This window comes from Salvelinus namaycush, chromosome 7 (genome assembly GCF_016432855.1).
Source record: "Salvelinus namaycush isolate Seneca chromosome 7, SaNama_1.0, whole genome shotgun sequence".
In the NCBI taxonomy this organism is placed as follows: domain Eukaryota; kingdom Metazoa; phylum Chordata; class Actinopteri; order Salmoniformes; family Salmonidae; genus Salvelinus; species Salvelinus namaycush.
In genome coordinates, this window is record NC_052313.1 from 3,625,212 (window position 1) to 3,648,216 (window position 23,005).

Here is a 23,005-nt window from a genome sequence, read left to right on the forward strand (position 1 = left end):
TTTAGATTTAGCTCTCTCTCTCTCTCTCTCTCTCTCTCTTTTATCTCTCTCTCTCTCTCTCTTCTCTCTCTCTCTCTCCTTCTCTCTTTCTCTCTTTCCCCCTCCCCTCTCTCTCTCTCTCGCTTCTCTCTCTCTCTCTCTCTCTCTCTCTCCTCTCTCTCTCTTTCTCTCTCTCTCTCTCTCTCTCTCTTCTCTCTCTCTCGCTTTCTCTCTTTCTCTCCTCTCTCTCTCTCTCTCTCTCTCTTCTCTCTCCTTCTCTCTCCCTCCGCTTTCTCTCTTTCTCTCTCTCTCCCTCCCTCCCTCCTCTCTCTCTCTCGCTTCTCTCTCTCTCTCTCTCTCTCTCTCTCTCTCTCTCTCTCTCTCTCTCTCTCTCTCTCTCTCTCTCTCGCTCTCTCTCTCGCTTTCTCTCTTTCTCTCTCTCTCTCCCTCCCTCTCTCTCTCTCTCTCTCTCTCGTCTCGCTTTCTCTCTCTCTCTCTCTCCCTCTCCTCTTCCTCCCTCCCTCTCCTCTCTCTCTCTCTCTCTCTCTCTCTCTCTCTCTCTCTCTCTCTCTCTCTCTCTATTCCTCCCTCCCTCTCTCTCTCTCTCGCTTTCTCTCCCCTCCCTCTCTCTCCTCTTCCTCTCGCTTTCCCCTCTCTCTCTCTCTCTCTCTCTCTCTCTCTCTCTCTCTCTCTCTCTTTCTCTCTTTCTCTCTCTCTCGCTCTCTCTCTCTCTCTCCTTTTCTCTCTCTACACCTCACTGTTGACTACCTGAAATCATTGTTCCACCAAACGTATTTCTCTCTCGGTTTTGTCCCTTTTTGTGAAAATGTGTTAATCCGTTTATTTTCTCTGTGGAAATGTTTTTATTTCAGTGTAATAAATGTGCCATATTCTGTTGGGCCTTGATATTTGATTGGACACATTACCATATACCATACACTACCATATACCATACCCTATCATATACCATACCCTATCATATACCATACACTACCATATACCATACCCTATCATATACCATACCCTATCATATACCATACACTACCATATACCATACCCTATCATATACCATACACTATCATATACCATACACTATCATATACCATACACTATCATATACCATACACTATCATATACATATGGGGCGGCAGGTAGCCTAGTGGTTAGAGCATTGTGCCAGTCAACGAAAGGTTGCTAGATCGAATCCCCGAGCTGACGAGGTAAAAATCTGTGGTTCTGCCCCTGAACAAGGCAGCTATCATACATAATCATATAGCATATGCTGTCATACGCTATCATATAGCATACGCTATCATATATCATACATAATCATATAGCATATGCTATCATATGCTATCATATATCATACATAATCATATAGCATACGCTATCATATATCATACATAATCATATAGCATATGCTATCATATGCGATCATATATCATACATAATAATATAGCATACGCTATCATATAGCGTACATAATCATATAGCATATGCTATCATATATCATACATAATCATATAGCATATGCTATCATATATCATACATAATCATATAGCATACGCTATCATATATCATACATAATCATATAGCATATGCTATCATATGCTATCATATATCATACATAATCATATAGCATACGCTATCATATATCATACATAATCATATAGCATATGCTATCATATGCTATCATATGCTATCATATGCTATCATATATCATACATTATCATATAGTGTACATTATCATATAGTGTACATTATCATATAGTGTACATTATCATATAGCGTACATTATCATATAGCATACATTATCATATAGCGTACATTATCATATAGCATACATTATCATATAGCGTACATTATCATATAGTGTACATTATCATATAGGATACGCTGTCATTGAGTTTGTAAGTCATATGTATAACTCCTTAGTGATAACCGTGTGTTTCCCTGTCCTCTCCAGGTGGCACGTTCACAACCACGTCAGGACTGTACGCAGGAAGCAACGCCCTCACGAACTCCACCGGCTTCAACAGTACACAGCAGGTGTCTTCTACGGTAGCGTCTCTTCATTCTGATAGCCTATAGAAGATGTTTAGCATCGTTGAGTTCATATTAAGGGGGGCTGGTTAGTGTGAGGGTAGTGGAGTTCATATTAAGATGAGGTACTGTACTCTTTTTTTTATATACAGTGGGGCAAAAAAGTATTTAGTCAGCCACCAATTGTGCAAGTTCACCATAATTTGCAAATAAATTCATTAAAAATCATACAATGTGATTTTCTGGATTTTTTTTCTCATTTTGTCTGTCATAGTTGAAGTGTACCTATGATGAAAATTACAGGCCTCTCGCATCTTTTTAAGTGGGAGAACTTGCACAATTGGTGGCTGACTAAATACTTTTTTGCCCCACTGTATATATAAAAGATCCAGAGAACCTTGGAGTGTATCCCAAATAGCACCCATGTTCCCTACAGTGCACTAATTGTGACCAGAGCCCACAGGGTAGAAGTGCACTATTATACAAGAAATAGGGGTGCCATTTGACACACTTGACATTTTGACATAATGTATGATACAGTTCAGTTCCAATTGATCCACGTCACATGAATCATAGAGTAATCCCTCCTTACATCTGTAGTGTTGTAGACAGGGAAGATCCCTTACTTCTGGCACAGACAAAAAAAGGGGTTCAGGTCCCAAATGGAACTCTATGTTCCTATAAAGTACACTCCTTTTGACCGGAGCCCTGGCCAGAAGTAATGTACTTCGTAGGGAATAGGAAATCATTTTAAGATGCGAACTTAAAAAATGACCAAGACAGATCGCTGTCCAGATGTAGGACACATGTTTACATTTATGTTTTGGAATCTGGACTGTAAAGTAGCACCACTGGTCCATTTCTTACTTCTTCCCTCTCCCTCTCTCTCTCTCTCTCTCTCTCTCTCTCTCTCTCTCTCTCTCTCTCTCTCTCTCTCTCTGTCTCTCTCTCTTCTCTCTCTCTGTGTCTCTCTCTCTCTCTCTCTCTCTCTCTCTCTCTCTCTCTCTCTCTCTCTGTGTCTCCCTCTCCTCTCTCTCTCTCTCTCTCTCTCTCTCTCTCTCTCTCTCTCTCTCTCTCTCTCTCTTCTCTCTCTCTCTCTCTCTCTCTCTTTTCTCTCCTCTCTCTCTCTCTCTCTCTCTCTCTCCTCTCGATCTCTCTCTCTCTCTCTCCTCTCTCTCTCTCTCTCTCTCTCTCTCTCTCTTTTGTTCCTCTGTGTCTGTCTGTCTGTCTCTCTCTCTCTCTCTCTCTCTCTCTCTCTCTCTCTCTCTCTCTCTCTCTGTGTCTCTCTCTCTCCCTCTCTCTCCTCTCTCTCTCTCTCTCTCTCTCTCTCTCTCTCTCTCTCTCTCTCTCTCTCTATATATATCACTGTTTATCTAATGTGTATCTACTGTTTTTCTCTTTCTTTTTCTCTGTCATTCTCTCTTTCTCTGACTCTCTCCATCCATCCTTCCCTCTCTCCCTTTCTTTATCTCTCCTCCTCCTTCTCCCTCCATCCATCCTTTCCTGTCTCTCTTCATCCATCCATCCATCCTCCCCTCTCCCCCTCCAGGACTACCCAAGCTACCCAGCGTTCGGCCAGGGCCAGTACGCCCAGTATTACAACAGTTCTCCCTACACCTCCCCCTATATGACCAGCAACAACACCAGTCCCACCACCCCCTCCACCACAGACCTACACCCTCCAGGAGCCCCCCCTGACCAGCCAGGCCCTCACGGACCCCCCAGCAGGTAGGCCCCAGGCCCCCCAGGCCACCCACCCTCCGTCCCCAGGATCAGACGGCTCTGGAGGGGGTGGCTATGATGCCAGGGCCACTCATTATGGTAACCATTACTGTTATTTTTTTTAAACTAAAATAAACTATAATATTATGATAATTGTTTTGAATTTGTTATAATCAACGTTTCCCCTCCACCTCCCAATTGCCACCCAAAACCCTCACCGAATGTTGGCGGTCCAAAGAAAATCTAGAAACTGGTATTATTGAAGAAATATAAATTCAAATTTATTTATTTTTTGGGGGGGGGGGGGTGATAACTGTTTTTCAATTGCTGTTACCCCTCCTTTCCATTCTTAACCCATCCTTTCTTACCTTAGCACTCAATGAAATAGCATTATCGTAGAAAATATGAATTAACTGCAGAGAGTAGTGCTCAGAGGAGCGCCTCTCCCCTTTTAATAGGAATCACATTAAATGCTCCTTCGGACAATAGAGCTCTGATGACATCATCATCCCATCAAATGAGATAAGAGGAATTTCAACCCGGGTTACAGCTAGAGATCATCTGAACGTAGAATACTGACGTTATTATCTCTGTCCTGCCTGTCTGACACTCTGGAAACCTTACAACAGAACATAGGTTGAATGTAGTTATCGTCTAGTTGTCATTATTTAACACACATTTTTTTTTTTTTTTTTTTTACGTTTATTTAAGTAGGCAAGTCAGTTAAGAACAAATTCTTATTTACAATGACGGGCCTAGGAACAGTGGGTTAACTGCCTTGTTCAGGGGGAAGAAACGACAGATTTTTACCTTGTCAAGCTCTGGGATTCGTTCTTGCAACCTTTCGGCTACTAGTCCAACGCTCTAACCACCATACACACACAAACACAGGCACACACACACACACACACTTTACAATCCAAAATGTAGCTGTCGACAGCTCCCTCCACCCTTCTCAGTTCTAAAGGTGAAAGAGAAACATAATTTCCTCCTCTTTGTTTAAAACAATCTCTTCTTCTTCTCCTTTTGTCCATCCATCCCTCCCTCCGCCCCCCCCCCAGGAGATTACAGTACCATCCACAGTCCATCAACGCCCATTAAAGATTCAATCTCTTCTTCTTCTCCTTTTGTCCATCCATCCCTCCCTCCGCCCCCCCCCCAGGAGATTACAGTACCATCCACAGTCCATCAACGCCCATTAAAGATTCAGAATCGGATCGATTGCGGCGTGCCTCGGATGGAAAGTCACGTGGCCGAGGGAGAAGGAACAACAACCCTTCCCCACCGCCGGACTCTGACCTTGAGGTGTGTGTGTGTGTGTGTGTGTGTGTGTGTGTGTGTGTGTGTGTGTGTGTGTGTGTGTGTGTGTGTGTGTGTGTGTGTGTGTGTGTGTGTGTGTGCGTGCAGGCGTGCGTGCGTGCGTGCGTGCAGGCGTGCGTGCGTGCGTGCGTGCGTGCGCACGTGCGTGCGTGTGTGTGCGTTACCTTGGCGACAGACAGCCTCACCCTGTCTGAGGCACAATAGACTAATCCAATTACCCCCAACGCCACACCAAGGTTAACACATCACACACGAACAAAACTCAGCGCTCTTTTGTAACCTTTAATAACTTATTATTGATTACTGAAATGTTTATTGACTATAACATTTATTTTTCAATGGTGCCTTATTAATTATTAAGTATATTTACGAATGTCAATAAAAGCAAAACACTTCTATAATAATGAACCATTTATACATATTTCTTTGTTGTTCTTATCGACTATGGGTTTTGTTTAGATAGTGGTATACTCTAAAAGAAAAACATGACTGGATTTTCCTCCTCTGAGGCAGATATGGTGCCTTCAGAAAGTAATCAGACCCGGACTTGTTCGCATTTTATTGTGTTACAAAGTGGGGATTCAAATGGATTTAATTGTCGTTTTTTTTTTTGTCAACAATCGACACAAAAATAATAGGATGAGTAAAACACGCATACCTTAAAAGACAGTCGTTGCGTAACTATTCAGCTCCTTTGTTTAGGCAATTCTAAATTAGTTCAGAGGTAAAACATGACTTAACATATCACATAATAAGTTATGTGTGACAAAACAAAAAAGGGGGGGTGGACATGATTTCTTTTATGACTAACCCTTCCTCTGTCCCTCGTACATACAGGTCTCTCAGTCAAGTATTGGATTTCAAGCACAGGTTCCACTACAAAAGACCAGGGAGCTTTTAGAAAGCCTCATAAAGAAGGGCAGTGATTGGTAGATGGGTCACGATAACAAATCAGACGTAGAATACCTCTTTAATCATGGTCAAAGTTAATATAAAGATAAAAAGGCACAGTCACAATCCTAGAGGAAAACCTACTTCAGTCTGCTTTACACCAGACACAGAGAGAGGAATTCACCTTTCAGCAGGACAATAACCTAAAACACAAGGCCAAATATACACTAGAGTTAATTTCCAAGTCGTGGCCAAGTTACAGTTTTGACTTAAATGTGCTTGAAAATATATGTCAAATTTTGAAAATTGCTGTCTAGCCGTGATCCCCAAAATCTTGACCGAGCTTGAAGAATTTAGAAAATAATAATGACCAAATATTGCACAAGCCAGGTGTGTAAAGCTCGTATAGACTCACCCAAGAAGACTCACAAATGTAATCACTGGCAAAGGTGACTCTAACATACATTGACTCAGAGGGCTAACTACTTATGCAACTAATATATTTTACTTATTTAATTTGTATTAATCTTTGAAAATGTTCGATTTTTTCTTTCACTTTGACATTATAGAGTATTTTGTGTATATTGTTGTTTTTATTATTTTTTATTTTAATCCCACAAATCATTGGGGTCTGAATACTTTTGCAAGGTACTGTAGATAACTGCCTGTAATGTTACATAAAACATATGGGTAACTATATGGGTAACTATATGGCTAACTATATGGGTAACTATATGGGTAACTATATGGGTAACTATATGGGTAACTATGTGGGTAACTATATGGGTAACTATATGGGTAACTATATGGGTAACTATATGGGTAACTATATGGGTAACTATATGGGTAACTATGTGGGTAACTATATGGGTAACTATATGGGTAACTATATGGGTAACTATGTGGCTAACTATATGGGTAACTATATGGGTAACTATATGGGTAACTATATGGGTAACTATATGGGTAATTATATGAATAACTATATGGGTAACTATATGGGTAACTATATGGGTAACTATATGGGTAACTCTATGGGTAACTCTATGGGTAACTATATGGGTAACTATATGGGTAACTATATGGATGTCAAATGTTTGCCATATGTCAGGAAAGTGTGCCCATGATTATGTAATAACATATGGGTGGCTAACTGTGTATATGAAGTACATATAGACACCAGCCTATCCATATGTCAAAGTAACGTGTTAAGGATTAGATGGGGGGGCTTTGCATAATTAGTTATTAATAAGCTTTGAATTTAATAAAAGTTCAACTCACCCCATTCTGACGGTGACATTATAGCATGTTAACATATCTAGTTAATTAATTAATTAGTCACTATTGATCGGGCTAATGTAAAGGGCAGGGGGTGGATGGATGGATGACCAGGGGAGATCAAATTGCAAGGTATAGAGTGTGACCATTGATTTTGCCCCTCCCCCCTTTTCCTGTCTCTCTGTCTCTCTGTCTCTCTGTCTCTCTCGATCTCTCTCTCTCTCTCTCTCTCTCTCTCTCTCTCTCTCTCTCTCTCTCTCTCTCTCTCTCTCTCTCTCTCTCTGTCTCTCTCTCTCTCTCTCTCTCTCTCTCTCTCTCTGTCTCTCTCGATCTCTCTCTCTCTCTCTCTCTCTCTCTCTCTCTCTCTCTCTCTCTCTCTCCAGCGAGTGTTCATCTGGGACTTGGATGAGACCATCATCGTTTTCCATTCCTTGCTCACAGGGTCTTACGCTAACAGATACGGCCGGGTGAGTGACGTCACTCTCTCACACACACACACACACACACACACACACACACACACACACACACACACACACACACACACACACACACACACACACACACACACACACACACACACACACACACACACACACACACACACACACAGAGAGAGACATACAGACATACAGATCCCAGCAGCAGATATTGTTCTAACTAAAAGCAAATCAATATTCAAAGAGAAGAAATAGACAGAGATATTCGTTTGAGTGTGTGTCTGTTAGTTTGTGTCTGTCTGTCTGTCTGTCTGTCTGTCTGTCTGTCTGTCTGTCTGTCTGTCTGTCTGTCTGTCTGTCTGTCTGTCTGTCTGTCTGTCTGTCTGTCTGTCTGTCTGTCTGCCTGCCTGCCTGCCTGCCTGTCTGTCTGTCTGCCTGCCTGCCTGCCTGCCTGCGTGCGTGCGTGCGTGCGTGCGTGCGTGCGTGCGTGCGTGCGTGCGTGCGTGCGTGCGTGCGTGCGTGTGTCTGTGTGTGTGTGTGTGTGTGTGTCTGTGTGTGTGTCTGTCTGTGTGTGTGTGTGTCTGTGTGTGTGTCTGTGTGTGTGTGCTTACACGCCCAAGTGTGTGTTTGAATAGAGAGCGTGGTAGTGTGGAGAGAGATGTGGAGCGGAACTCAATGTACAGATAATTGTATTATTTTTTTAATAAGCCCAATGAGGCCTGGAGGAGTATTTGGCTTGTCCTGCAGCTGTTGCAACTCTGTGGGTGCTGTGCATGACTGTCTGCAGCAGGGTCTGAGGGCCCTATGGCACCCTATTCCCTATTATAAGACACTACTTTTGACCAGGGCCCATTGGGTGCTAGTTAAAAGTAGTGTAATAAATAAGTAGTGTACTGAATAAGGAACAGATTGCCTCAGGGCTCTGGTCCAAATGTAGTACTCTATGTAGGGAATAGAGTACCAATTGAGACTAGGGCTATGGTCAAAAGTAGTACTCTATGTAGGGAATAGGGTACCAATTGAGACTAGGGCTATTGTCAAAAGTAGTACTCTATGTAGGGAATAGGGTACCAATTGAGACTAGGGCTATGGTCAAAAGTAGTACTCTATGTAGGGAATAGGGTACCAATTGAGACTAGGGCCATGGTCAAAAGTAGTACTCTATGTAGCCAGCAGCATACCACCCTGCATACCACTACTGGCTTGCTTCTGAAGCTAAGCAGGGTTGGTCCTGGTCAGTCCCTGGATGGGAGACCAGATGCTGCTGGAAGTGGTGTTGGAGGGCCAGTAGGAGGCACTCTTTCCTCTGGTCTAAAAAATATCCCAATGCCCCAGGGCAGTGATTGGGGACACTGCCCTGTGTAGGGTGCCGTCTTTCGGATGGGACGTTAAACGGGTGTCCTGACTCTCTGAGGTCATTAAAGATCCCATGGCACTTATCGTAAGAGTAGGGGTGTTAACCCCGGTGTCCTGGCTAAATTCCCAATCTGGCCCTCAAACCATCATGGTCACCTAATAATCCCCAGTTTACAATTGGCTCATTCATCCCCCTCCTCTCCCCTGTAACTATTCCCCAGGTCGTTGCTGCAAATGAGAACGTGTTCTCAGTCAACTTACCTGGTAAAATAACGGTAAATAAATGTAGGGAATAGGGTACCATTTGGGACACAGATAAGAACAGGTGTTCTGTGGACGTTTATTGCCTCATCCTAGTTCTTCTTCTCCGCTGAGCGCAAAATTCTGTGGAACTTCCAGCACCTCGTTTATTGTGAACACTGAGACTGTACCCGCTTTAAATTACAGTTTTAGCTGTGGACATGTAAGCTACCGTGGCTATTTGATCATAATGTAGGGCCTACCAGAGTGTCCTACCATCAAATACAACGGAGAAAATGCATCCCATAACATTTTAACATGGAAATAGCTGTTCTATCATTCAGCCTACAGTAGCAGACAATGTGTGGTGTTCAATGTAGACCTACATTCCATGAGACTTTTGAAGAAAAAGAAAATGCAGGGCTTGATATCAACCTGTTTATCCACTTGTCCTTCAGACAAGGAGGTGACTGGACATGTTGTGTTTGATGCAGGACACCACTTTACAAAATCAAATGCATAATTATTCCCAAACCTTTATTACAGAGAATCAGACAAATTATGCTACCCTCTACCTATTTGCTACTTTCTCAAAATACAACACTGCCTCTTTAAGACAAAGAAAAAAAATGCTCTTTACCTGAAACGCTTTTCAAAGATGTCTAGAAATGCACATGTTTTGTGTTCTTGTAGGAAGCTATCAGTCCCTTACTGGTAACGCAAATGATCTATCAAATCAAATCAAATGTATTTATAAAGCCCTTCTTACATCAGCTGATGTCTCAAAGTGCTGTATAGAAACCCAGCCTAAAACCCCAAACAGCAAGCAATGCAGATGTAGAAGACAGACAGGCACGGTGGCTAGGAAAAAAACTCCCTAGAAAGGACAGAACCTAGGAAGAAACCTAGAAAGGAACCAGGCTATGAGGGGTGGCCAGTCCTCTTCTGACTGTGCTATAACTGGGCTAATAACTTACTAACTAGCAAAGGATATGAACAACATGTACACATGTGCACATGTAGCTCTCACTTTAATCTCAAAACAAGCGCATCTACTTACGACCGCTCATGCTGTAAACACAGTCCAGTTCAAAGTGAATGGCACAGATCCATATATGGCAGTGGTCTATTTGCATATAGACCTACTACATCTCTGATTGGTTATGCCACACTGTTCTGTGTAGGGTAATGGGCCTGAGTTGTGCTTGTCAATGCAATAGAATCCTACTCCGACGTGTTCTGCATACAACAAAATAATTTGCATAGTTAGTTTTGCATACTAAGTCTTGCACAGCTTGTTTTGTTTCCGGAAGTGTGGCATTGAATGTGGCAAATATTGTGTTGATTCGATCAAAATTCCCAGAGGAAAGGGAAACTTTGATAGTGTTAACACATGCTGGTGGATTTTTACTCTTAAAGTCTGAGAGTAAATTGTTAAATTCCAAGTCTAAACTCGGAATAAATCCTTAAATTCCAAGACTAAGACTAGGAATAAATCCTTAAATTCCAAGACTAAGTCTAAGAGTAGATTCTTAAATTCCAAGACTAAGTCTCAGAGTAAATCCTTCAAGTCCAAAAAGTAATATATATTACTGTGCAAATGAATTGGATTGACTTGTATTTCGTAATTATTATTAAAGACGTAAATAAAAACAAGTTAATATTTATATAAACTATATATTTACTGGTTGTATTAGGAAAGTTATTTAGACAAGTCCACGGTGTGTGTATGGTTATGGAGTATGCACATAATATGAAGAAGGAAAGTTTACTTTTCTAGACTATTTCATTTGTTGTTTCATATATCTCTACTTGTTTCTCTAAAATTATAAATTATATCTTTATTATGTTGAATTCCTATCCCTTCGTGGTTGTTTTTTTGGTTCGGTTGGAGTTTCGAGTTTTCCCGCTATCTTTCTTTTTGATGTCAGAAGATGACATATTGGTTCTCATGTGTCAGAGAGTTTAGTGTGCGTGTTCGGTCTTCGCGCTGGGGCTTTGTTCTGTTACGAGGGCCTGTGTGTCCCGATTGGCACACTCTTCTCTATACCCTATGGCCCCTGATCTAAAGTAGTGCACTGAACAGGGCACCCGTTGGGATGTAGCCAGGAGAGGGGGGGGGGGGTTCAAAGGGGAACTGTTTTGTTTTGGAGGTGAAAGACGGCTGCCCCGTGACCCTAAGATGTGTATTTACTTTATCCTTAGCCGTGCATGCTGGGTAAAGAGAGAACGGCTTAGGGAGCCGAGGGATGAGGTGAAACAGACACATATGTGCTTGCACACATATAACCACACACACAACCACGCAATCACACACATATCGCGTCATACGCACGCACACACACAACCACACACACTGGGTAGCAGACCTCTCTGAAACAGGAAACACCCCTAACTCCGTAATGCCCCTCAGCTCTTAGAATCAACCCTCCTCTAGGACCTGACACTTCTAAGATGTTTCTCTCTCTTTTTCTTACTCTCTGTTTCTGCCCTCTCTCTTTGTCTCTTACTCTCTTCTTTCTCTCTTTTGCTCTCCTCTCCTCTCTCTCTCTCTCTCTCTCTCTCTCTCTCGCTCTCTCTCTCTCTTCTCTCTCTCTCTCTCTCTCTCTCTCTCTCTCTCTCTCTCTCTCTCTCTCTCTCTCTCTCTCTCTCTTCTATCTCTCTCTCTCTCTCTTCTCTCTCTTCTCTCTCTCTCTCTCTCTGTCTCTCTCTCTCTCTCTCTTCTCTCTCTTTCTTCTCTCTCTATCTCCTCGCTCTCTCTCTCTCTCTGTCTCTCTCTTCTCTCTCTCTTTTTTCTCTCTCTCTTTTTTCTCTCTCCCTCTTTCTTTATCTCTCTATCTTACTATTTTTTAAATTAATTGTATTATTATTATTACTGTTCTTATTATTATTATCGTTCTTATTATTACTATTGTTATTGTTGTTATTGTTATTGTTGATATTGTTATTGTTGATATTGTTATTATTATCATCAAATCAGACACACACCGACCACAGCACAGTATCAGAGGCATAGAACTTTAAACTACCTGTAGAAAATAAGTCAATGCGGATCCCTTCTCCTGTCATCCTGGCCTTCTTGATCTCTGTTGGAAAAACAAAATGCTTTATTTTGTCCCTCTTCTCTCTCTCTCTCCTAGCTGTTGAGCAGACTGGGCCAGGACCTATAAATAGAGACATATCAGCACACGCACACACACACGCACACGCACACTCACACAAAAGCACACACACACACACACACACACACACACACACACACACACACACACACACACACACACACACACACACACACACACACACACACACACACACACACACACACACACACACACACTATGCTGTGCTTATCAGTTCTCCTAATTGGCATCAAGGCAGCTCTGGCCCATGAAGCTGATAACTGAGACCAGCTGTGGACCTAGCAGTTGGGGGGGGGGCGAGGGGGTGACGAGGGGATTGGGGGTACTTGGCACCCCTGTGGATGGCACTGACGACTAGGGACAGGTGGTGGGGTGTGGTGTGATAAATCACGTGAACTGTTCCAGAGGTGGAAGTGTAGGGAAAAGAGACGGAGGGTTAGGCTATTGATGCGGAAATATTGATTGGAATTGATGGTCGCCTATAAAGTGGAGGAGATTGAGTCCTTCCTGTGTGGTTCCAGTGGAGACATTAGTATTGAGGGCCACTGTGATGCATTGTGGGGAATTGTGGTGCATTTTGGGTGTGTCAGGTAGTCAGTGGATAGCTCAGGTGTCTCTAATCCACCCCTCCAGTTCTCACTCACTCACACGGTAGCACACACACACACACGCACACTCACATGCACACTCACACACTCACACACTCACACTTTCACACACGCACACACACACACACACACACACACACACACACACACACACACACACACACACACACACACACACACACACACACACACACACACACACACACACACACACACACTCACTCACACAAAAGCACACACACACACACACACACACACACACACACACACACACACACACACACACACACACACACACACACACACACACACACACACACACACACACACACACACACACACACACACACACTGATCTTGTAGCATTATTCTGGTAAGCCCACAGTACATTAAGACCCTCTCTCTATAACACAACTAGCCGTTGTCTCTCTCATGACCAATCTGCCTTGTAAGGACTTATTCCTGATTAGAAATTTAAGTAGCCTCAGAAATTTCATTTTGGAGAAGAGAGAAACACTGGTTTGAAATAATTGATGTCTGTGTTAAATCAAGTTTCCAATTTAACCAAGCTTAGAGAAAGACAAAAAGGGAGAGAGAGAGAGAGAGAGAGAGAGAGAGAGAGAGAGAGAGAGAGAGAGAGAGAGAGAGAGAGAGAGAGAGAGAAAACAGCTTGTTGATGAGAGAGGTCAAAAGGAGAAGTTAACAGGCCGCAAACAGACAAATAACAGCGCAGTGGTGTGCAGAACGACATCTCAGTTCATCAACTATTTAGAGCCCAGGTCTCTCTTGTCCTTGTATTATCTGACAGACAGACAGACAGACAGACAGACAGACAGACAGACAGACAGACAGACAGACAGACAGACAGACAGACAGACAGACAGACAGACAGACAGACAGACAGACAGACAGACAGACAGACAGACAGACAGACAGACAGACAGACAGACAGACAGATGACCCGACCAGACCAGACAGACAGACAGACAGACAGACAGACAGACAGACAGACAGACAGACAGACAGACAGACAGACAGACAGACAGACAGACAGACAGACAGACAGACAGACAGACAGACAGACAGACAGACAGACAGACAGACAGACAGACAGACAGACGACCCGACCAGACCAGACAGACAGACAGACAGACAGACAGACAGACAGACAGACAGACAGACAGGCAGACAGACAGACAGACAGACAGACAGACAGACAGACAGACAGACAGACAGACAGACAGACAGACAGACAGACAGGACCTGACCATCCATATCACCATGACAGACATGATCACATTACGGAGGGGGGAAGAAGAACACAATTCAGAATTAAGTGAAAAATAGCAATTATGCCTAATATGGGGTGTGTCAATACTCATTATGTCTAATATGGGGTGTGTCAATACTCATTATGCCTAATATGGGGTGTATCAATACTCAGTATGCCTAATATGGGGTGTATCAATACTCATTATGCCTAATATGGGGTGTATCAATACTCATTATGCCTAATATGGGGTGTATCAATACTCATTATGCCTAATATGGGGTGTGTCAATACTCATTATGCCTAATATGGGGTGTGTCAATACTCATTATGCCTAATATGGGGTGTATCAATACTCATTATGCCTAATATGGGGTGTGGCAATACTCATTATGCCTAATATGGGGTGTGTCAATACTCATTATGCCTAATATGGGGTGTGTCAATACTCATTATGCCTAATATGGGGTGTGGCAATACTCATTATGCCTAATATGGGGTGTATCAATACTCATTATGCCTAATATGGGGTGTGTCAATACTCATTTGGCTTGAGAAGCACTGAGCTAATAGAGTTTTTTAAGGATATAAGTAGTATCATAAAAATAAAAAAACATATATTTATCTTTATTACAAAAATAAATGATGAAAATAGAGTATTTACATGATGTTAACATTTCTTAAAATCCCTTGTTCTGAGAAGCTTTGGGAATGTCAGCAGGTGTGTGACATCGGCAACGCTGTGGCCTTTACAGCAGCCAGCCTGATGATGCATTAATTAACATAACTACGTGCGGAATGTAGTATTTTACGACAAGGTTACCACATGGTCCTCGTCTAAACCGACCACCCCCTTCTAAGACTAGTCACGCTTCTACTGCATTGATTAAACTCTCCTTCCTCTCTGACTGCTAATGTCGTCTGTCTGTAAAAACAAAAAAATTGTAAAAACAAAAAGCCCAAACTTTCATTTAAGTCTGTCTCCTGTCTTCTTGTCTCTATGAGGTCAGAACGTCTCCTGTTTTCTTGTCTCTATGAGGTCAGAACGTTTCCTGTCTTCTTGTCTCTATGAGGTCAGAACGTTTCCTGTCTTCTTGTCTCTATGAGGTCAGAACGTCTCCTGTTTTCTTGTCTCTATGAGGTCAGAACGTTTCCTGTCTTCTTGTCTCTATGAGGTCAGAACGTTCTGGAATTTAAGAGAATTCCATCGGTGTAAAAGTGTCAATAATTGAATTCTTGAAGAGACATGAATTATTGATGATAATTTCGTTATTATTTTGTTATTATTATGTTTTGTGTTTATTTTAGTTTCTGTCGTATGTTTTCATTTAGTTCCTGTTCCATGTTTAGTATAAGACAAGAAAGTACTTTATTAAAACACAAGGGAGAAATGGGATTGCACCAGCCAAATATAAAACATCGGTGATAACACGACAAGGACAAGCAGACAATACAAAAGCAGCACGTCGTCAATGCATCGATTTATTTTTAGTTTTATTTTACAATTAGCTATGTAATTATATCATATTTGTTGTTATATTGTATCTGTATTGTATTATAGTTTTATTATATTCCATGTTGATTATATCCATGGTTTTCTCTTGTCTCCAGGATCCCCCGACGTCTGTGTCACTAGGACTGAGGATAGAAGAGATGATATTTAACTTGGCAGACACGCACTTATTCTTCAACGACTTGGAGGTAAGAGAGGTTTCTGTCATGTCACTGTATACTACTGTGTGTAACATCTCTGAAAGGGTTCTGGCCTCTTTCTTTCAATCAACGCACCAGGTCCATTAGGAGTGTAGACGTTAACATTACCGTCATACGGTTAGTAGGTCAAACCGTTCGGGCGGGCTAAGATGTTTTTTTTCGTCAGTAGGCTAGGCGTTTTTTCGTCAGTAGGCTAGACGTTTTTTTCCGTCAGTAGGCTAGACGTTTTTTTACGTCAGTAGGCTAGACGTTTTTTACGTCAGTAGGCTAGACGTTTTTTTTACGTCAGTAGGATAGACGTTTTTTCCATCAGTAGGATAGACGTTTTTTCCATCAGTAGGATAGACGTTTTTTACGTCAGTAGGATAGACGTTTTTTTACGTCAGTAGGATAGACGTTTTTTCCGTCAGTAGGATAGACGTTTTTTCCGTCAGTAGGATAGACGTTTTTTTACGTCAGTAGGCTAGACGTTTTTTTTCGTCAGTAGGCTAGACGTTTCGGGATTTGTCTCATGGTCTGAGGAACATCCGCTCTCTTAACATGCGACACTGACGGATGTGGTGGATTGAGACGCGTCCGATGCAAAAGAACAACAATTATCTCTGTCTTCATCTGACTGATTTTGATGAGGATTTTTTGTGTAACTTAGATTGATGGACCGGTGAGTCAATCGAGTCTAGGGGTTTATTAGCGGGGATCCCATTGAGCCCATTCCTCAGTTTCCAGTTCCACAGTGGTAAACTATTATCACGGAGCCCAAGGGACACTAGGAATTTTACAAGTGCTGTCAGTCTCTCAGTTTCTCGTCCACACTTCCCCCCCCCTTCTCTATCTATCCCCCTTGCACCCTGCCCCCCCTTCTCTATGCCCCACGTCCCCATTTTCTATGCCCCCCCACCCCCTTACTCTAGCCTCCCCCCTCATAACGACTTGGGCAATCTGTCAGGCTCTAGTGTTTCTGGAGCCGTTCTGTCTGTCATGCTGTGTGCCTGGTGTCGCTGTCCGCCAACTCTTCAGTCACGGCATGAAATCTCTCCCCGTCCCCCGTCCCCCGTCCCCCGTCCCCCGTCCCCGTCCCCCGTCCTCCGTCCCCCGTCCCCCGTCCTCCGTCCCCCGTCCCCCGTCCCCCGTCCCCCGTCCCCCGTCCCACGTCCCCCGTCCCCCGTCCCCCGTCTGATTCATGCAGAGTTGGTGTCAAATCTGCCGCTGGGGTACAAGGATAAGGGGTGGCAGGAGAGTTTAGAGGGGGTGTTGGTGTCTGAGTGTCTGTCTGTCTGCTCCACCCCTGGAGAGAGAGAGTTTAACATGACGATCAATTCATTGGTCAATTCCACACAAGATCCAAACAAATTTTGACCTCATTTTTTTAACACAAACCCCACAAGTACATACATACATGTGCAGGTTATTTGGAGAGGTGCGGAGGGCTGTCACACTGGGCTCCGGGGAGCTGTTGTTGTGGGGAGGGTTAAGTGCCTTGCTTTAGGGCACAACAGCAGGCAATGGCATCTAGGATTTAGATCACTTCCTGACAGACTTTTCCCGTCTGACCCGGGATTCGAACTGGCAACCCTCCGGTTGCTGGCTCACTAACCTGAACCAAACACCAGCAGGTCAAAGTAGTCTGAAGTATGTTTAAACAACACCAGGCCTAACCGTAGACCTACACAGACTTATCTACACGGACGTATCTACACAGACTTACCTACACAGACTTATCTACACAGACTTATCTACACAGACTTATCTACACAGACTTATCTACACAGACTTACCTACACAGACTTATCTACACAGACTTATCTACACAGACTTATCTACACAGACTTACCTACACAGACTTATCTACACAGACTTACCTACACAGACTTATCTACACAGACTTACCTACACAGACTTATCTACACAGACTTTTCTACACAGACTTTTCTACACAGACTTATCTACACAGACTTATCTACACAGACTTATCTACACAGACTTATCTACACAGACTTACCTACACAGACTTACCTACACAGACTTATCTACACAGACTTATCTACACAGACTTACCTACACAGACTTATCTACACAGACTTACCTACACAGACGTATCTACACAGACTTATCTACACAGACTTATCTACACAGACTTATCTACACAGACTTATCTACACAGACTTACCTACACAGACTTATCTACACAGACTTATCTACACAGACGTGTCTACACAGACGTATCTACACAGACTTATCTACACGGACGTATCTACACAGACTTATCTACACAGACGTATCTACACGGACGTATCTACACGGACGTATCTACACAGACTTATCTACACAGACTTATCTACACAGACTTATCTACACAGACTTATCTACACATACTTATCTACACAGACTTATCTACACGGACGTATCTACACAGACTTATCTACACAGACTTATCTACACAGACGTATCTACACGGACTTATCTACACAGACTTATCTACACAGACGTGTCTACACAGACTTACCTACACAGACGTATCTACACAGACGTATCTACACAGACCTATCTACACGGACTTATCTACACGGACTTATCTACACGGACTTATCTACACAGACGTGTCTACACAGACGTATCTACACAGACTTATCTACACAGACTTATCTACACAGACTTATCTACACAGACGTATCTACACAGACCTATCTACACAGACTTATCTACACGGACTTATCTACACAGACTTATCTACACAGACGTGTCTACACAGACGTATCTACACAGACGTATCTACACAGACGTATCTACACGGACGTATCTACACGGACGTATCTACACAGACTTATCTACACAGACTTACCTACACAGACGTATCTACACAGACGTATCTACACAGACTTATCTACACAGACTTATCTACACAGACGTATCTACACAGACGTATCTACACAGACGTATCTACACGGACTTATCTACACGGACTTATCTACACAGACGTATCTACACAGACGTATCTACACAGACGTATCTACACAGACTTGTCTACACAGACGTGTCTACACAGACGTATCTACACGGACTTATCTACACGGACTTGTCTACACAGACGTGTCTACACAGACGTATCTACACAGACGTATCTACACAGACTTATCTACACAGACGTGTCTACACAGACGTATCTACATGGACTTATCTACACGGACTTATCTACACGGACTTATCTACACAGACGTATCTACACAGACGTATCTACACAGACGTATCTACACAGACTTATCTACACAGACGTGTCTACACAGACGTATCTACACGGACTTATCTACACGGACTTATCTACACAGAAGTATCTACACAGACGTATCTACACGGACTTATCTACACGGACTTATCTACACAGACGTATCTACACAGACGTATCTACACAGACGTATCTACACAGACTTATCTACACAGACGTGTCTACACAGACGTATCTACACAGACTTATCTACACAGACCTATCTACACAGACGTGTCTACACAGACTTATCTACACAGATGTGTCTACACAGACTTATCTACACAGACTTATCTACACGGACATATCTACACGGACTTATCTATATGGACTTATCTACACGGACTTAGTTTTCAACCAGCCATATACAGCTTGGCCCAGCCATCAGACTTAGTTACAACCGGCCATATACAGCTTGGCCCAGCCATCAGACTTAGTTACAACTGACCAGACACAGCTTGGCCCAGCCATCAGACTTAGTTACAACCGGCCATATACAGCTTGGCCCAGCCATCAGACTTAGTTTCAACTGACCAGATAAAGCTTGGCCCAGCCATCAGACTTAGTTACAACTGACCAGACACAGCTTGGCCCAGCCATCAGACTTAGTTACAACTGACCAGATAAAGCTTGGCCCAGCCATCAGACTTAGTTACAACCAGCCAGATACAGCTTGGCCCAGCCATCAGACTTAGTTACAACTGACCAGACACAGCTTGGCCCAACCATCAGACTTAGTTACAACTGACCAGACACAGCTTGGCCCAACCATCAGACTTAGTTACAACTGACCAAACACAGCTTGGCCCAACCATCAGACTTAGTTACAACTGACCAGACACAGCTTGGCCCAGCCATCAGACTTAGTTACAACTGACCAGACACAGCTTGGCCCAGCCATCAGACTTAGTTTCAACTGACCAGACACAGCTTGGCCCAGCCATCAGACTTAGTTACAACTGACCAGACACAGCTTGGCCCAACCATCAGACTTAGTTACAACTGACCAGACACAGCTTGGCCCAGCCATCAGACTTAGTTACATCTGACCAGACACAGCTTGGCCCAGCCATCAGACTTAGTTACAACTGACCAGACACAGCTTGGCCCAGCCATCAGACTTAGTTACAACTGACCAGACACAGCTTGGCCCAGCCATCAGACTTAGTTACAACTGACCAGACACAGCTTGGCCCAGCCATCAGACTTAGTTACAACTGACCAGACACAGCTTGGCCCAGCCATCAGACTTAGTTACAACTGACCAGATAAGGCTTGGCCCAGCCATCAGACTTAGTTACAACTGACCAGACACAGCTTGGCCCAGCCATCAGACTTAGTTACAACTGACCAGACACAGCTTGGCCCAGCCATCAGACTTAGTTACAACTGACCAGACACAGCTTGGCCCAGCCATCAGACTTAGTTACAACTGACCAGACACAGCTTGGCCCAGCCATCAGACTTAGTTACAACTGACCAGATAAAGCTTGGCCCAGCCATCAGACTTAGTTACAACTGACCAGACACAGCTTGGCCCAGCCTTCAGACTTAGTTACAACTGACCAGACACAGCTTGGCCCAGCCATCAGACTTAGTTACAACTGACCAGACACAGCTTGGCCCAACCATCAGACTTAGTTACAACTGACCAGATAAAGCTTGGCCCAGCCATCAGACTTAGTTACAACTGACCAGATAAAGCTTGGCCCAGCCATCAGACTTAGTTACAACTGACCAGATAAAGCTTGGCCCAACCATCAGACTTAGTTACAACTGACCAGACACAGCTTGGGCCAGCCATCAGACTTAGTTACAACTGACCAGACACAGCTTGGCCCAACCATCAGACTTAGTTACAACTGACCAGATAAAGCTTGGCCCAGCCATCAGACTTAGTTACAACTGACCAGATAAAGCTTGGCCCAGCCATCAGACTTAGTTACAACTGACCAGATAAAGCTTGGCCCAGCCATCAGACTTAGTTACAACCAGCCAGACACAGCTTGGCCCAGCCATCAGACTTAGTTACAAACAGCCAGATAAAGCTTGGCCCAGCCATCAGACTTAGTTACAACTGACCAGATAAAGCTTGGCCCAACCATCAGACTTAGTTACAACCAGCCAGATACAGCTTGGCCCAACCATCAGACTTAGTTACAACTGACCAGACACAGCTTGGCCCAGCCATCAGACTTAGTTACAACTGACCAGACACAGCTTGGCCCAGCCATCAGACTTAGTTACAACCAGCCAGACACAGCTTGGCCCAGCCATCAGACTTAGTTACAACCAGCCAGACACAGCTTGGCCCAGCCATCAGACTTAGTTACAACCAGCCAGACACAGCTTGGCCCAGCCATCAGACTTAGTTACAACCAGCCAGACACAGCTTGGCCCAGCCATCAGACTTAGTTACAACTGACCAGATAAAGCTTGGCCCAGCCATCAGACTTAGTTACAACCAGCCAGACACAGCTTGGCCCAGCCATCAGACTTAGTTACAACTGACCAGACACAGCTTGGCCCAGCCATCAGACTTAGTTACAACTGACCAGACACAGCTTGGCCCAGCCATCAGACTTAGTTACAACTGACCAGACACAGCTTGGCCCAGCCATCAGACTTAGTTACAACTGACCTGATACAGCTTGGCCCAGCCATCAGACTTAGTTACAACCAGCCAGACACAGCTTGGCCCAGCCATCAGACTTAGTTACAACCAGCCAGACACAGCTTGGCCCAGCCATCAGACTTAGTTACAACCAGCCAGACACAGCTTGGCCCAGCCATCAGACTTAGTTACAACCAGCCAGACACAGCTTGGCCCAGCCATCAGACTTAGTTACAACCAGCCAGACACAGCTTGGCCCAGCCATCAGACTTAGTTACAAACAGCCAGACACAGCTTGGCCCAGCCATCAGACTTAGTTACAACCAGCCAGACACAGCTTGGCCCAGCCATCAGACTTAGTTACAACCAGCCAGATACAGCTTGGCCCAACCATCAGACTTAGTTACAACCAGCCAGACACAGCTTGGCCCAGCCATCAGACTTAGTTACAACTGACCAGACACAGCTTGGCCCAGCCATCAGACTTAGTTTCAACTGACCAGACACAGCTTGGCCCAGCCATCAGACTTAGTTACAACTGACCAGACACAGCTTGGCCCAGCCATCAGACTTAGTTACAACCAGCCAGACACAGCTTGGCCCAGCCATCAGACTTAGTTACAACTGACCAGATAAAGCTTGGCCCAGCCATCAGACTTAGCTACAGTCAGCCAGACACAGCTTGGCCCAGCCATCAGACTTAGTTACAACTGACCAGATAAAGCTTGGCCCAACCATCAGACTTAGTTACAACTGACCAGACACAGCTTGGCCCAGCCATCAGACTTAGTTACAACCAGCCAGACACAGCTTGGCCCAGCCATTAGACTTAGTTACAACTGACCAGATACAGCTTGGCCCAGCCATCAGACTTAGTTACAACTGACCAGATACAGCTTGGCCCAGCCATCAGACTTAGTTACAACCAGCCAGACACAGCTTGGCCCAGCCATCAGACTTAGTTACAACTGACCAGATAAAGCTTGGCCCAACCATCAGACTTAGTTACAACCAGCCAGACACAGCTTGGCCCAACCATCAGACTTAGTTACAACTGACCAGATAAAGCTTGGCCCAACCATCAGACTTAGTTACAACCAGCCAGTCCTGCTCTAGGCTCACGTCTCCG

General features: G+C 43.9%; 1 protein-coding gene across 1 annotated transcript in view; it reads left to right on the forward strand.

The window, feature by feature from the left end:
• eya1 (EYA transcriptional coactivator and phosphatase 1) overlaps positions 1-23,005 on the forward strand; it is an 82,238-nt gene that overhangs the window by 44,639 nt on the left and 14,594 nt on the right. The window contains 6 exon segments of the mRNA XM_038996874.1: positions 1,946-2,040; positions 3,572-3,690; positions 3,692-3,750; positions 4,907-5,049; positions 7,617-7,700; positions 15,902-15,991. Of these exon segments, the coding sequence (XP_038852802.1) occupies positions 1,946-2,040; positions 3,572-3,690; positions 3,692-3,750; positions 4,907-5,049; positions 7,617-7,700; positions 15,902-15,991 (590 nt within the window).